Here is a 17,765-nt window from a genome sequence, read left to right as displayed (position 1 = left end):
TAAAGGCGTCATTTTCTTTATGCAAATTGGAATTTCCCATTTTTATTGTTTTTCTTGTAGGGTTAAATATGAACAGGACATTTTCTTGACAGGTTTTATGAGAATCACCCGTTCAGGTCATTGACAACCAATATTTTGTGTTGTCTCGTCTCTCTCCTCTCCAGTCTGGATTTAGAGGACATGGAGAACATCTCTCCGTTCAGGATGCGTTGTATCATCCCTGTGTTGGGTCTGCTGGAGAACTCTCTATATGACAACTCACTTGTGCACAACACGCTCTGTGTGCTACTGCAGCTCCTCAACACCTGCCCAAAGCTGGCAGATATCCTGCTGGATCACGGCCTACTCTACGTGCTCTTCAACACACTCTCCACACTCAACGGCCTGGAGAACGGGTACACATCATGCCCTGCTGTTGCTCTCAGACATGAGTGTATAAACCTCATTTCAATCAGAGGAACCATGATTCCAGCCTAGAGTTACAGCCTCTTTTGCCAAGTAGATTTAAAATATTAATTGCAAGAAAGAAAATACAGTAAAAATCTAGTAAAAAAAAAATAAAAAGACATTTTCCACTCATATTTTCATATTTATATTCATAAGTAACATGCAAGAATGATGTATAAGCTGCAATTTAATAAGATACACAATAATTATATATATATATATATATATATATATATACACACACCTTTGCATCCTTTGTACAATCACACCACCCAGCCCTACTGTTCTCCTTTCATAAAATACTTCTATTATATTAAGTTTGAACACTTTCTCGATGTTGTTTGCTCTGTAGAATTCCTCCGAATGACTACAGGCTGGTGGTGTGTGATATTCAGCAGTTGTTGGTGGCGGTCACCATCCACTCCTGCAGCTCTTCAGGTTCTCAGTACTTCCGCATCATTGAGGATCTCATCACGTTACTAGGATACATGCAGGCCAGCAGAGTTCGCCGCACACAGGGTAAAAAGGAAGTAACAATATTAGCATTAACAATGACAAAGACATGCATGAATCATTAGGTGGAATACTATAATCTCTGTTGTGATTCTGTCTGTCAGAAATGGCCATGGCACTGCAGTTCCGTGTGATCCAGGCTGCCATTGATTTCATTAAGACCACAGCCAATCAGGACCCTCAGAAATCCAGCAGCGGCAGCGACGTGCACGTCCCCACCTCGCCACACCACTCGTTGCATCAAAAACGCAAAAGCATCGCAGGTAAGACAGTTTAAGAGATGAGAAGATTTTGTGTTTGTCATGGTTTTTGGGTTACTGAATGCCATTTAAAGAGTTTGTTGAGCTAAAAATACAAATTCTGTCATTATTTATACACCCTCATGTGATTCCAAACCCATGTTTATTTTGTCCATTAATCCATTTTGTAGTAGTTAATTCTGGTTTTGTTAAAACAAGCATTATTTAAACACAAGGAACAACGTTCTTGGTATTTATAACACTTACAGTTTTGAACATGCGGTTATCTCAGGTCCAGAGGCATCATGGGATAGAACAGTGTCCTTATTACGGTCAGGGGGCATGATTAATTGCTTTCATTTTTTTCAACTCATTATGTTTTTATAATTAATCGTGCTAAATTTATGCATTAAATCAACAGCCCTAATTTGAACCTGGATTTTGCCATGAAAGTAGCCATAGACGCTGAAATGATGTTCGAACTTTGAGCGTAAAGACACCATTTTTTATTGTGTAGTTGGGACAACATGAGGGTCTGTAAATGATTTTCATTTTTGTGTGAACTATCCCATTAAATTCCATATATGTTCTCCAAGTACCCTTGATAGGACTTTTATCTCCATTCATCTCGTCTTAAACCATCAGCCCTGTCACGCTTGACCGTTTAAGTGTCTGTGTTGTATCATTCCCTCCCTTTACATTCTCAAGGTTCAATGGGGCTGAAAGACTCCATAATCCCCCGTATCCCCCGGCAACACTACTGTTCATACGGCCTGATTCCTCTGCCCTCCCCCTTCACCTTCCTGTCCCAGGACTCCCCCCTTCCCTCCCCTACTGGAGCAAACTCCTTCGTGTTCCCCTCAGGCTCAGGTAGCCATCGACCCCGTCTGCACAGACAGACGACAACATCCTGTCTGTCGAGAGGATGTTGTCTGTGTGCAGTGAAGCGAGTGAAGTGCATGTCTCTAATCTGCCGGGTGTCCAAGACTGCTGGTGCATGTGTGTGTTTATGATGCTATTAACTTTAATGAAACAAGACTAAGGAAGTGCAGAGTGATCTCCAGAGCATCCCAAGTGATGCACCAGGCTTCTAATCCTTTGCGTAGGATTCTCTGTCTGTTTGTCCAGTTTTTAGGTGCTTTATTGACATGACAAATATTTGTACATTCGTATTGCCAAAGCATTTACAGCTCAGCTGCATACAAATAAAACAGTGCAAAACAAACACAGTGCAAATCAATGTACATAATATATACAATGAATGTACAGTATACTTGACAAAAAAGGTAAAAAGGATCATGTTAAATAATAAAAGTTACACATAAAGGAAAAAGAAGATATGACTAAAAAATCTTAGTCTGTTTGTCTCTCTTATTCTCTTACTGATCCCTGTTTACATCTGGTATTATCATCTGTCTGTTGAGTGATCCGATCACAAGTGGACAGTGTAAAATACTGGTATAAATGGGGTCAAATGCATCTTGTAATTCATCACTCAAACCGTTTGAAGTGATCATATGGCCACATCACTTTTCTGATGTAAACACTAAACTATCTATCTGTCTGTCGTTTATCTTTCTGTCTATTTGTCTGTCTATCTGTCTGTCTGTTGATTTGTCTGTCTGTCTGTTTATCTTCTGTCTGTCTATCTATATATCTATCTATCTCTGTCTGTCAGTCTGTTTTATTTGTCTGTCTATTTATCAATCTGTCTATCTGACCGTATTTATCTGTATGTTGTCTGTCTGTCTGTCTATCTGTTTATATGTCTGTCTATTTATCTATCTGTCTATCTGACCGTATCCGTGTATCTGACTGTCTGTCTTTCTGTTCATCTATTGCTCTATTTTTCTGTCTGCCTGACTGTATTTATCTATCTGTCTGTCTGTCTCTCTGACTGTGTCTGTCTGTCTGTCTATCTACCTATCTGTCTATCTTCATGTATGTCTGTTTATATATCTTTCTATCTGACATGTATCTGTCTGTCCGTCTGTCTGCCTACCTACCTGTCTTTTTCTGTATGTCTGTTTATCTTTGTCTATTTGTCTGTCTATCTGTCTGTCTGTTGATTTGTGTGTCTGTCTGTTTATCTTCTGTCTGTCTGTCTATATATCTATCTATCTCTGTCTGTCAGTCTGTTTTATCTGTCTGTCTATTTATCAATCTGTCTATCTGACTGTATTTATCTGTATGTTGTCTGTCTGTCTGTCTATCTGTTTATATGTCTGTCTATTTATCTATCTGTCTATCTGACCGTATCCGTGTATCTGACTGTCTGTCTTTCTGTTCATCTATTGGTCTATTTTTCTGTCTGTCTGTCTGTCTGACTGTATTTATCTATCTGTCTGTCTGTCTCTCTGACTGTGTCTGTCTGTCTGTCTGTCTATCTACCTATCTGTCTATCTTCATGTATGTCTGTTTATATATCTTTCTATCTGACATGTATCTGTCTGTCCGTCTGTCTGCCTACCTACCTGTCTTTTTCTGTATGTCTATTTATCTTTGTCTATTTGTCTGTCTATCTGTCTGTCTGTTGATTTGTGTGTCTGTCTGTTTATCTTCTGTCTGTCTGTCTATATATCTATCTATCTCTGTCTGTCAGTCTGTTTTATCTGTCTGTCTATTTATCAATCTGTCTATCTGACTGTATTTATCTGTATGTTGTCTGTCCATCTGTCTATCTGTTTGTATGTCTGTCTATTTATCTATCTGTCTATCTGACCGTATCCGTGTATCTGACTGTCTGTCTTTCTGTTCATCTATTGGTCTATTTTTCTGTCTGTCTGTCTGACTGTATTTATCTATCTGTTTGTCTGTCTCTCTGACTGTGTCTGTCTGTCTGTCTATCTACCTATCTGTCTATCTACATGTATGTCTGTCTGTCTGTTTATATATTTTTCTATCTGACATGTATCTATTTGTCTGTCTGTCTTTTTATTTATCAGTCTTTATCTATCAGTCTATTTATCTGTCTGTCTGTCTGTCTGTCTGCCTACCTACCTGTCAATCTTTCTGTATGTCTATTTATCTTTCTGTCTGTTTGTCTGTCTATCTGTCTGTCCGTCTATTTATCTGTCTGTCTGTTGATTTGTCTGTCTGTCTATATATCAATCTGTCTATCTGATTGTATTTATCTGTATGTTGTCTGTCTGTCTTATCTGTTTATATGTCTGTCTATTTATCTATCTGTCTATCTGACCGTATCCGTGTATCTGACTGTCTGTCTTTCTGTTCATCTATTGGTCTATTTTTCTGTCTGTCTGTATTTATCTATCTGTCTGTCTGTCTATCTACCTATCTGTCTATCTACATGTATGTCTGTCTGTCTGTTTATATATCTTTCTATCTGACATGTATCTATCTGTCTGTCTGTCTTTTTATTTATTGGTCTTTATCTATCAGTCTATTTATCTATCTGTCTGTCTGCCTACCTACCTGTCTATCTATCTGTATGTCTATTTACTGTATCTATCTTTCCATCTGACTGTCTGTATCTGGGCTCGGGTGGTTGACAATTATCTGCTCACAGTTTGCTCTGTTCAGTATGTTTGTTGTTGTGTTCACTACATGTGTGTGTTTGTCAGGTCGGAGGCGGTTCACTCTGGCTCAGTCAGACTCGTTGTTGACACGGATGCGTTCTGTGGCCAGTGATGAGTTGACGCAGATGATGCAGCGGAGGATGAGTCGAGAGAACCCCATCAGAGCCAGTGAGACTGAGTTCATCCAGCGGCTGCAGAGACTTCTGGTTCTGGCTGTTAACAGACTCATATATCAAGGTACCACACGCATAATGACAAGACATCTGCTCATAAACATTTTCCATATTAACATGATACCATGTCCAAAAATGTTTTACTTATTACAAAGTAATTTTTGGTACTTTTATTTTGTGATTACAAAAACAATCATGTAAGCTAAACAACCTTTCTATTTCTCATTGTTCTCCAGATAACAACCAGGATTTCTTCGACCTCTTGAACTTTCCCGAGTCTCCTGATCACGTGGTGTCCGTGCCACTACCTTGCGAGCAGATGTCAGAGGAGGACAGCTCCACCCCTTCCACATCTCTTCCACCGAGCAACATGAAAAGCTTCCGCAAAGACATTCTCAAACTCATGATGGAGGGCATGAAGATCAGCCTGGTTAGTCACTGATAGTAGAAGACTGGATTTCTTTCTTAACTCATATCAAGAGAGAATGTTATGTGGTGCAACACTTTTCATTTTTCTGTCCTCTCTAAAAGTGAAGTTCTGTGCAAAGCAACAAAATCACAGAACACATTTGATGTTTATGTGGAGATATGTGGAGATTTTAGACCAATGAAATTTCCCTGTGGGCGGAGTTACCCAGTGCAACCTGACAATAAAAGCCAAGTGACTAACAAAATGGCTTGTCATGCTGGTTAGGATAAAAGCTCAGATTATTAAGTCGTTTCTGATTATGAGAGTTATTTCCACATGCAAATACACTTGTTTGTTTGTTTGTTTTTTGGTCTCTTCACCTGGTGGAATAGAGTAAGGGGCCGTTCATATAGGACGTGTTCAAAAACTGCTATGCTGACAGCACCAGAATGGAGCAGAACTTTTTACTGATGGTGTGACACTAAATAAACAGCAATGTTTACATGATACAATGGCCAAAGACATCTGTCTTACACTTAGTGTATGTACATAGAACAACAGGAAAAAAAATAGTCCAGATGAAATGCAAGACTATTTTCTAAGCCGTATGGAATTTAGTGGAGTACTTGGGCATATGATAAAATTTTATTCTACAGATGAAGTCAGAAGTTTACATTCACTTTACAAACTCCATTTTTTAACCACTCCACAGATTTAATATTAGCAAAATATAGTTTTGGAAAGTCGTTTAGGACATCTACTGTAATTTTTCCATCAATTGTTTACAGACAGATTGTTTCACTTTTAATTGACTTTATCACAATTCCAGTGGGTCAGAAGTTTACGTACACTAAGTTAACTGTGCCTTTAAGCAGCTTGGAAAATTCCAGAAAATGATGTCAAGCCTTTAGACAATTAACTTCTGATAGGATGTGTATTGAATTGTTGGTGTACCTGTGGATGAATTTTAAGGCCTACCTTCAAACTCAGTGCCTCTTTGCTTGACATCATTGGAAAATCAAAAGAAATCAGACAAGACCTCAGAAAACAATTGTGGACCTCCATAAGTCTGGTTCATCCTTGGGAGCAATTTCCAAATGCCTGAAGGTACCACGTTCATTTGTACAAACAATAGTACGCAAGTATAAACACCACGGGACCACACAGCCATCATACCGCTCAGGAAGGAGACACATTCTGTCTCCTAGAGATGAACGTAGTTTGGTGTGAAAAGTGCAAATCAATCCCAGAACAACAGCAAAGGACCTTGTGAAGATGCTGGAGGAAACAGGTAGACAAGTATCTATATCCACAGTAAAACAAGTCCTATATTGACATAACCTGAAAGGCTGCTCAGCAAGGAAGAAGCCACTGCTCAAAAACCACCATAAAAAAGCCAGAATACAGTTTGCAAGTGCACATGGGGACAAAGATCTTACTTTTTGGAAAAATTTCCTCTGGTCTGATGAAACAAAAATTGAACTGTTTGGCCATAATGACCATCATTATATTTGGAGGAAAAAGGGTGAGGCTTGCAAGCTGAAGAACAACATCCCAACTGTGAAGCATGGGGGTGGCAGCATCATGTTGTGGGGGTGCTTTGCTGCAGGAGGGACTGGTGCACTTCACAAAATAGATGGAATCAAGTGGAAGGAAAATTACGTGGATATGTTGAAGCAACATCTCAAGACATCAGCCAGGAAGTTAAAGCTCATTGCAAATGGGACTTCCAAATGGACAGTGACCCCAAGCATACCTCCAAAGTTTTGGCAAAATGGCTTAAGGACAACAAAGTCAAGGTATTGGAGTGGCCATCACAAAGCCCTGATCTCAATCCGATAGAAAATTTGTGGGCAGAACTGAACAAGCGTGTGTGAACAAAGAGGTCTACAAACCTGACTCAGTTACACCAGTTCTGTCTGGAGGAATGGGACAAAATTCCAGCAACTTATTGTGAGAAGCTTATGGAAGGCTCCCAAAATGTCTGACCCAAGTTAAACAATTTAAAGGCAATGTTACCAAATACTAACAAAGTGTGTGTAAACTTCTGACCCACTGGGAATGTGACGAAAGAAATAAAGCTGAAATAAATAATTCTCTCTACTATTATTCTGACATTTCACATTCTTAAAATAAAGTAGTGATCCTAACTGACCTAAGACAGGGAATGTTTTCTACGATTAAATGTCAGGACTTGTGAAAAACTGAGTTTAAATGTATTTGGCTAAGGTGTATGTAAACTTCTGACTTCAAATGTATGTGTAAGTAAAATATAGTTTTGTGTTGTGTATTCTCAGGGCAGCACCGGGCGTGGCGGCGCCCCTCACCAACAGTGGAGAAGAATCCTCTGGTCCTGTCGCGACACATTCAGGGTCCAGATCGGCCGTATGCTGGTGCACACGCTTAGCCCTGCAGTTCCTCTGGAGGACAGAAAGGAGGCGCTGGAATTTGTGTATGAGCAGAGCTACTCTGAGATCCTGAGAGAGAGCCTCAGTCCCGGCCTCGAGGTGAGGACGCAGAATATTGTCGGCTGCGGCGATTTATTGCTTTTGACTTTATTGACCAAACTTTAATGAAACTTTAAAACATGAAAAAAATTATGAACATTTAAATAAAACATGTAACAAACCTGTTTAAAATATTTATCAACATAAAATGTGCAAACTTGAGCTCCTGAAATAATAGCATATAATGAGCATACTGAAGTACAAGTAATTTTTTTAGAAGTTACTCTGTTTTTAATTCTTCATAGAGACTATTATTAAATGTAATTAAATGTAACATTTTGTTCATATTTTCCACTGTTGGGTAAGTTACTCAAAAGTTGTAATCCACTACAAATTACTGATAGTTCATGGGAAAAGTAATCACATTACAAATTACTTTACTTTTAAGTTACAATCTAAAACTCATATTTTCACAGAAAATTATTTTTTGTTTGTTTTTCCACTCTACGAACTTAATGTCTTTGTTTCTTTCTCGTTCATTATTGCTGTCCCTTCATCTGTCACAGAAACAAACCGATGTACATATGAACATAATTCATGTTTTAAATGTATTCTACATACTGTATATAATACTGTTTAGAATAGTTGTAAACCAAGTAATAAGGATGCACCGATCCGATACCTATATCAGTATCGACTTCGATACTGACGTTTTTAGATGGATCGGGTATCGGTCCGATGAGCCCGATCCGAATCCGATACTGTGTGTTAGTCATGTTAATTGTTGTCAAGCACCAAAAATGATATAAAAGAACCATAAAAGCACCATTTAAGTAGTCCAAATGACTCGTGCATTTTATTAAAGCCACTTGAAGACATGCGGTAGCTTTGTGAATCGCAAAAAGCTGTTTAATAAGTAAATATCTAGTATGCATGTGCAGCGTGTTAGTGAATGGCACAGCTCTGTTGACACACATACATAGCATGCACAGGTTGTTGATGCGCTCGAGCTCTCAGAGCAGCGCACAATATGTGAGCGCTCCACGTGAACAACATCTCAGATGTAGATACTCAATAGTTCGGTTTGCTTATAACATGCATTTAGAAAGGCAGCGGAGGAGCATTTCACCAGATTTTGAATAAGAAGCTAATTAAACTACTGTGAACAAGTCCACATGGAGACACTCACAGGACTTCCTGGAGTGTTCCGACCATCAAAATAAAAGCCTGAGGGTTTTAAAGTTAAAGCACAACTGATTATATTACTCTTGTATTATAAAATTCTAAAAGTCAATAATAATAATATTAATAATCAGCCGACACTGAGATTTCAGATATCGGAATTGGATCAGAAGAGAAAAAGTGGTATCGGTGCATCCCTACCAAGTAATGTACTTAAAAGTAATTATTAAGTAAAATAAAAGTTACTTTTTACTTAAAAGTAGTTAAAAGTAACTATAATCTCAATCAATGTGTTATACTACCTTTAGTAATCAGATAACAGTAACTAATTACTTTTTAATCAGATTACACCAAACACCAGTCATTTCGTTGACGAGAATGAAACTGTTTGCGTTAAAGCGTGTCGCAAGATTGACATTGGCTGATAGTTTTGTTGACCGAAATGGTGCATTTATTTTAATTTTTTTTGCATGGACTCCAGAGTCGATGTCTGTAGTGACATTTTGCGTGTGTTATTTGCTGACAGTTATCAGAGATGTGTACCCAATCAAAGAGCTGTTTTTGGGCACACATGCACACGTCCTCCGCTGGGAGGAAGCTAGTGACATTTCACTGGGCTTGTGTTTTATGCGTGTTCAGCAGCTGCCAGAACTCTCCTCTGACATACAGTAAATAACCCACAGAAACATCCTCATAATGCTCGGCAGCCTCTGCTGTTTCCATAGCAACAGTGACATCCACATCTGTTTTTCTCCATTATAGACTGGCACAGCGCTTTGCCACTGATAAGCATATAAGCTCGCTCATCTTTTGAAAACATCTGTTCTGTGAATGCACAAATGGCCTCTGGGAATAAAATAGTAGTATCTGTGTTGCAATGAACAACTGCGTTCTGATTGACAGGGACCCTACATAGTGCCCACAGGTTCCTACTCACTGAATAGGGGATACATATCGATGTTCACTTGACTTTATAAAATTAATTTATTTGGACAGCCTGACGTCATCAAACTCAAGCAACGCTTGAGTCACGCAGATTAGGGGTTTCGAGTATGATGACATCATATACTCATGTAAATAAACATAACAAATGACCATACTTTTATTTCCAGCACATCTCAAATTCTGTATTGTGTTTAATAGAATTCTGTGCTGGAAATGATGCTGATGGAAATTACATTTTAATGTTTTAAATAGCTATGGCTTATTTCATAGCTAACATTTTATGTATACAAAATACACACAATTAAATTATATTTTCACATTTTTTGCATAATTTTATAAAATGACCACTTGATTAGAAATTATGCCCAATAATCTCATATTTCATGCTTTTCACTGACACTTTGTCCACTTGATTAACAAGTACACTAACTTTTCAAAAATCTTTATTAGGGACAAAATTGTTTGGTGTGCTGGAAATGATGCCACAACTGGAACAGTCGTAATTTTGAACATTTTATAGAAATCATTTTCACACAATAAATATTGAAATGGTTTCTGTTTATTTCACTCTTTGTTTAGATGATCATAGTTTTAAACATGTAATAATTTGTATTTTTATAATGGATTTACATAGTTTCATATTAAAAGCCTGGGTCTGGGACAAGACAAGACATAAAAACCATTTAAAAAGTACCCAAATTAAGTGATAAAAGCCTGATTAAAAGGTTTCAAAATCAGATTTAATGTGACCTTTATATATCAACAACAACAAAAGCTAAAATCTGTTGAAAGCAGCCCCAGATTGAAGAAACACCCTTATCTAAAAATATATAAAATTACATGTCAAATGAAAATAAACAGTCATACTCAAAATCCCTAAATTTAGTGATACATGACTGTTGCAATGTATATGACTTTCTTTCTTCAGCAGAACACAAGTGAAGATATTTAGAAGAATATTTCAGCTCTCGTAGTCCATACAATGCAAGTGAATAGTGCACAGAACTTTGAAGCTCCAAATAGCACATAAAGGCAGCATAAAAGTAACCCACACAACTCCAGTGGTTTAACCCATGTCTTCTGAAGCTATCCAATCGGCTTTGAGTGACAACAGACCAAAATGTTACTCCTTTTTCACTATAAATCTTGACATCAGCTGTCTCCTTGGGAATCATGATTTCAAGCTTGATTACACTTCCTAGTGCCATCTAGCGCTCTGCGAATGCTTTATGCACTAGGAAGTGTAACTTGAAATCATGATTTTGTCTTGACTGAAAAGGCAAGATGTACAGTGAAAAAAGTTACATTTAGGTCTGTTTTTCACCCACACCTATCGTATCGCTTCTGAAGACATGGATTTAACCACTGGAGTCGCATGGATTACTTTTATGCTGCATTTATGTGCTTTTTAATGACTGAAACATTCACCTGTGAAGTGATGTATCAATGGACACTTGATCCCTATGCTGTTCAGACTGAGCATATATGTTTCCTACAATATGCAATCACTCATAAACCTGTCAACCAGTCACTTTATAAAACATTATTCCTATGATGGTTCGTGTGTTTTGTGCCTGTGTTTGTAGCATGGACCCAAGCTGGCTCTGTATCTGTATGAGCTGTTACACGACCACAAATACAGTTTGAGTAAAGAAGAGCAGGCGGCTGCCAACACCTTCATGACTACACTAAAGCTCTGTGGTCACCGCTGCATACCGCCCAGTGCTCCGGCCAAACCAGACCTCCTGAAAGCTATCAAAGAGGTGCGTTTTTACAAACATTTTTGTGCTCTATGAGGATGTCAATCGTGTTGCTGAAATTAGACCATGTAAAAATTATTTTACGGATCCCAAAAGTTAGCATGATACATCCCCTTTAAATGTTGTGTTGTTCTGCACAACAGTGTGTGTGTGTGTGTGTGTGTGTGTGTGTGTTTGTTTTGATATTGCTCAACTGAAGCTGACTTAATCTTCATTTCTTGAAGGAGCAACTAAAGTATGAGTCAGAGGCAAGAACCAGTAAAGGAGCTTGGGAAAAGAAGCTGGCAAACACTCAGACAAGGTAAGCGACTCTTAAACAAATAACACACAATCATGTGCACATATTTCCTGTCCTTGTTTTGAGCCGCTCTGTCTCTCAGTCTGTTACAGAGGCTGGACGGGAAGTCAAAGGAAATCTCGAAGATCGCAGCAGACGTCACTCAAAACGTGTCTCTCAGGCAGGGGATGGAGAGGAAGAAAGTCATGCAGCACATCAGAGGACTTTATAAGACAGACCTGAGCGCCAGCCGACACTGGCAAGAGCTCGTACAACAGCTCACTCATGACCGGTCAGTATCGCTCACAATAAAACTGTATACAGATCATAAATTCACACCAACACGGTTAAAAGAAGGTTCACCCAAAAATGTTGACACAGCTCTTCTCCAAACAAAGACAGTTGGTAGTGACCATGTCTGTCAATCTACAAAAGTAGTCCAGATGACTCGTTTGGTTTATCAAAGCCATCTGAAATCATACAATAGTTTAGGATACAATAGAGGGACAGACCAAAATTTATTTTGGATTAACTATTAATCTAATTTAATGAGAGCAAGTGAGATGTACAAGTTGCTGAAATGATATTAACATTTAATTTACATAAATAATTAAAAACAGTAATTGTGCATTATTGCAAAAGATGCTAATGATAAAGTGTTTGTTTTTCTTAGGGCGGTGTGGTACGATCAGTCCTCTTACCCAACGTCTTGGCAGTTGGATCCCACTGAGGGGCCGAACCGTGAGCGGAGACGTCTGCAGTGCTGCTACCTGACCATCCCCAACAAATACCTCCTCAAAGACCGACGTAAACTTGACAGTGAGCTTCCTCATTGTGTTTTTGTGATTTATGTTATTTACACGTAGTATTTTCAACTGGGTGAATCTCATGAAACATGTAAAGAACATATCATATTTCACCCCAAAATCATTCAAGTATATTTTTGGAGCATTAAGCACATAATATTTTCATTGTGACATTATTTTCGGGACAATTAAGCAGATTAACTGTTTCCTTCGAAGTACATTGGAGTAGTGAAGTACCGGTACTTCCATACCAAGTCGATACTAAAAATTTCGATTATCTGATGCATCGCAATCTTCATTTGAATGACCTTGATATCGATTCTTAAATTCTTAAATATCAATTCTTAAATTGTAGAAATGTATGTAGGTAAATACTGCTTTTTTTTTTATTACTGTATTGTGGAAAAACTGGAAAACATGCATTAATTATCTTTAACTAGATTTTTATTTCATTAAACATTTTGAATGTACTTGCTACAATGGTTGATAGGATGAATTTTAAATGATGATTTATGTCATTTTTTAAGCAGACATTTTCAAAATGGGGCCCCGGCTTGGTCGGTTGCTTGGGGCCTCAGAAATCGTAAACCTGCCCCTGATTTAGAGTGATATTAAATCGCAGAATTTTGTGCTTTAATTATCGCACTGGGTCATATAACCAACGGTACAAACTTGGCACAGTAGTGAACCTTCCCATAATTGGCCGACCTTCCAAAATTCCTCCAAGAGCACAGCAACGACTCATCCAGGAAGTCACAAAAAAGCCAAGGACAACATCCAAGGAACTGCAGGCCTCTCTCGCATCAGTAAAGGTAACTGTTCATGAAGGCTGGTCTGAATTTTGCCAAAACACACCTTGATGACCCTCAAACCTTTTGGGAGAATGTTCTGTGGACTGATGAGTCGAAAGTGGAACTGTTTGGAAGACAGGGGTCCCGTTACATCTGGCGTAAATCAAACACAGAATTTCACAAAAAGAACATCAAACCTACGGTCAAGCATGGTGGTGGTAGTGTGATGGTGTGAGGATGCTTTGCTGCTTCAGGGCGACTTGCAATAATTGAGGGAAACATGAATTCTGCTCTTTACCAGAAAATCCTAAAGGAGAGCGTCCGGTCATCAGTCCGTGAGTTGAAGCTCAAGCACAACTGGATTATGCAGCAAGACAATGATCCAAAGCGTAGGAGTAAGTCCACCTCTGAATGGCTCAAAAGAAGCTAAATTTAAGTTTTGGAGTGGCCTAGTCAAAGTCCTGACTTGAACCTGATTGAGATGCTGTGGCAGGACCTTAATCAGGCAGTTCATGCTCGAAAACCCTCCAGTGTGGCTGAACTAAAGCAGTTCTGTGAAGAAGAGTGGGCCGAAATTCCCCCACAACGTTGTGAAAGACTGATCTCCAGTTATCGGGTGCAGTTGTTGCTGCTAAAAGTTTAAGGGGGCAGTTAGTTTTTCACATGGGTGATATATAAAAAAATATTATAATATAAATATAATAATACTTAGGCTGCCTTTGTTTTATGTTATATCCCGTTTGAAGATCTAAAACAATTTAGTATGAAAAATACACAAAAATAGAAGAAATCAGGAAGGGGGCAAATACTCGTTGTGCATGACACCGTGGAGACTCACAGCATGTGGAGGCTCATGCTACTCTCCGCGATCCACACACAACTTACCACATGCCCCATTGAGAGCGAGAACCACTAATCATGACCATGAGGAGGTTACTCCATGTGACTCTACCCTCCCTAGCAACCGGGCTAATTTGGTTGCTTAGGAGACCTGGCTGGAGTCACTCAGCACTCCCTGGATTCGAACCCGTGACTCCAGGGGTGATAGTCAGCACCAATACTCGCTGAGCTACCCAGGCCCCCTGCATAGTACCTATTTTTGGAAACTTTTGATTATGCTGCCCTACAAAGTCAAAACTTTTCTCAACATCTGAGAAAAAGAGTTTTTAAGGTTTTTGATTGGTCAGCCAAATGTGGATCTCTTTCTGTTTTCTCTGAATCTGAGCAGAGCAGAGTCAAACCTGTCCATCACAGGACAGATCATCTAACAGACCCGATTTCATATCTCAATTTTGACACACTGTGTAGTTACTGCGTTTTGCCTTTGTAAATGTGTTTGTCCTCATCACAGACACCATCGAAGCTCCACTGGCCTTCCTGTTTGAAGTCAAGACTCACTCCTCTTCCTCCATAGTGAAGGACAAAGCCACCAGTGAGCCAATCAGGTAATCACACACACGCCCCCACCCATCACGCTTTACAAAAACACAGCTTGTCAGTTTTCAGTCACATCAAGGCTTCGTCCTCAGAGCAGAAAATATCAAAGAACGCAAACAGCCAAACATTTTGTTTTCCTCACTATTTAGGTTCACTAGGAGGTGTGTAAGTGTGGCGCCCTCTAGAGAGACAGCAGGGGAACTGTTGCTGGGTAAGACTTCCTCAGATTTTCTGTCTGAACTGTTCACTCTGTCTGGAGTGACCCCTGACATGCTTTTGTGTGTGTGTGTAGGGAAGTCTGGCATGTACTTTGTGGAGGAGAATGTAGCTGAGACGCATGATAACCAGGTAAGTTCTGCTTCTAAACATTAGAGCTGGGCATTGTGACAGTAGTAGAAAAGTCGACCAGGTTAGATTTAGGAATACTGTTCATACTCTGCTAGATATACAGTAGTTGCACGGCTGTCGGAGGACTGGACTGCTTCATTATGCTATTTACACACAAGAGCAGGACGTGTCGCAAAGAAGTCATAATGAGGAAGAAATTATTAAATTGTTAACCTTTCATTTGTACAGATGGTTGTTTACATGGTTATTGATATAAATAAAATTGTTCATATCATGATACAAGATTTTAGTAATGCTGCTCAAAGCGGTATTCATGATGTTATAAGGCATCTGTGTGTGATTTGAGACTTATAGCGTGTTGTTTCATCAGAGTCCACATGGAGAGACGGAGCCAGCCTCTTACTCCTGGACGTATGAGGACATAAAGGAAGTTCACAAGCGCTGGTGGCAGTTGAGAGACAATGCCATGGAAATCTTTCTTACCAATGGCAGGACGCTGTTACTTGCGTTTGATACCACCAAGGTAACAGCATCCAGTGCTGGGTAGTAACTTGATTAAATTACATTTTAAAATACTTGTAATCAGATTACAGTTACTTTTGTGGATAACATGATTAAATTAATAAGGCAAAGGCAGTAAATTGTTCATGATTTAACATATAACAGAGGTGGGGTGGAATTGCACACACAGACCTGACACTAGCTGGCAGCCATAATTACACTAAAGATGGAGCGGTAATCCACACATAAATGCCGAACTGATTGCATTAGTGCCGTGAAGTTAACTTAGTTTTAGTTTTGCAAATTGCTTTTGTACTCCGCTTCAAAAGTGTACATAAAAAGTGTGTGTACAACTTTTGGGACCGTTTTTTGTGTGTGATGTTGATTCGCAAATATAATTGGTCTGATCTGTTACCACACACGGATGATGTTTATAATGCCAGAATTGCTGGAAAAAAAAAATCAATCGAGTTTTCTTTAATGCATTTAAGCAAATTGGGCTCTATTTTCACGACCGCACTATGCGCAACCATTGTGCTATACTTATCCAATTTTTCGTGCCAGCTCAAAGTGCAAGGGGGCATGAATGGGAGTGTTTGCGCTATCTGTGGGTGTATGCACGCAAACTGTGGATGTACTGTATGTTAATGAAGTGCCGCAAAGTGCAATTTGCTATTTTCCTGAGAAATAGGTTGTTATGCTAAGACGTTTCAAAAGCTGGTCTGTTTTAAGCACAAAGTATTAACTCAGTTCCTGCATTTGCAGTTTGGAGATTACACTAGCAGCTGGTAATAAAGTTCATCCAAACTCTTTGAATTTAGAAATATTTTTGGTTAAAGTTTTTCGTGTTTCAATGAATGAAATTTTGAAAGCAAAATTGACCTGGAAAGCCAATAAAATCACTGGTAATATTAGCCGTGATTTGTGTCACTTGATCAATTTGATTAATAATACTTACATTCTCTATAATTTAATGGAGCGTATATCCAAATATTGAGGAGAATCACATTTTCCATGCGTATAAAAGGAGCGTGTTGCTGTCATAGGAATATGCCTGACATTCAACAAGTATGCAGTTAATACACAAAAAAAGTAAGTCCATATTTCTATTCTTCTGATTAATTGTATGCACTCATTTACACTACCAACTTCTTATGAATGTGCTGTCTTTGTTTATTTACATTTATGCATTACATTTATGCATTTGGCAGACACTTTTATCCAAAGCGACTTTACAGTGCACTTATTGCAGGGACAATCCCCCCAGACCTGGAGTTAAGTGCCTTGCTAAAGGACACAATGGTGGTGGCGGTGGGGATTGAACCAGCAACCTTTTGATTACCAGTTATGTGCTTTAGCCCACTATGCCACCACCACTCCAGAGAGTTTATATCGCTGGTGCTTGAAAGGGAATGGACTACATAACAGGACGCAGACGCTGCAATAACCGAAGAAGAAAATCCCATTAGCTCTCTGCACACGCAATTTTGCCAAACCCACTTGCGCTTAGATTTAGCACATGCTTGCACAAAAATACTAAAACTTCATGGCCATGCCCACTGACTTTGTGTATATGACTTAAAGCTTATCGCTGGCACTCTTAATATGGGGCCCATTATGTCAAAATGGTATAAGATTGTCCTACTCAAATGCACGTGACATCAAATAAACTAAAATTAGGTCAGAAGTAATCCAAAACCAAATCCAAAAAAAGAATTTAATCCAAGAGATTATGTTACTGACTACAATTTTAGCCATGTAATTTGTAATCAGTATCAGATTACTATTCAGAAGTAATCTTCCCAGCACTGACAGCATCACTGTCCCCGTTTCCACCTGGTATTAAGATGCGTTTTTGGTGATTCGACCACACGTGGTCAGCGCTAAATACAGGTCTAAATGGAGTCTAAAACATTTTGTGATCGGATCACAAAAACCACATAGGAATGTG

At 38.9% G+C, this 17,765-nt stretch overlaps 1 protein-coding gene across 4 annotated transcripts in view; it reads left to right on the top strand.

Moving 5' to 3' along the window:
• The window catches only part of LOC127414352 (lysosomal-trafficking regulator-like), a 134,450-nt gene that overhangs the window by 90,431 nt on the left and 26,254 nt on the right, over positions 1 to 17,765 (top strand). For all 4 annotated transcript variants that reach the window (XM_051652313.1, XM_051652314.1, XM_051652317.1 and 1 more), the window contains 14 exons: positions 165 to 395; positions 800 to 966; positions 1,065 to 1,223; positions 4,784 to 4,975; positions 5,148 to 5,341; positions 7,618 to 7,827; positions 11,481 to 11,657; positions 11,879 to 11,955; positions 12,035 to 12,223; positions 12,605 to 12,750; positions 14,880 to 14,973; positions 15,115 to 15,176; positions 15,258 to 15,313; positions 15,684 to 15,836. In XM_051652313.1, the coding sequence (XP_051508273.1) occupies positions 165 to 395; positions 800 to 966; positions 1,065 to 1,223; positions 4,784 to 4,975; positions 5,148 to 5,341; positions 7,618 to 7,827; positions 11,481 to 11,657; positions 11,879 to 11,955; positions 12,035 to 12,223; positions 12,605 to 12,750; positions 14,880 to 14,973; positions 15,115 to 15,176; positions 15,258 to 15,313; positions 15,684 to 15,836 (2,107 nt within the window). The remainder of the gene's footprint in view (positions 1 to 164; positions 396 to 799; positions 967 to 1,064; positions 1,224 to 4,783; positions 4,976 to 5,147; positions 5,342 to 7,617; positions 7,828 to 11,480; positions 11,658 to 11,878; positions 11,956 to 12,034; positions 12,224 to 12,604; positions 12,751 to 14,879; positions 14,974 to 15,114; positions 15,177 to 15,257; positions 15,314 to 15,683; positions 15,837 to 17,765) is intronic.

Source organism: Myxocyprinus asiaticus, chromosome 23, assembly GCF_019703515.2.
Source record: "Myxocyprinus asiaticus isolate MX2 ecotype Aquarium Trade chromosome 23, UBuf_Myxa_2, whole genome shotgun sequence".
Classification (NCBI taxonomy): Eukaryota; Metazoa; Chordata; class Actinopteri; order Cypriniformes; family Catostomidae; genus Myxocyprinus; species Myxocyprinus asiaticus.
This window is presented reverse-complemented; position numbering and strand designations above follow the sequence as displayed.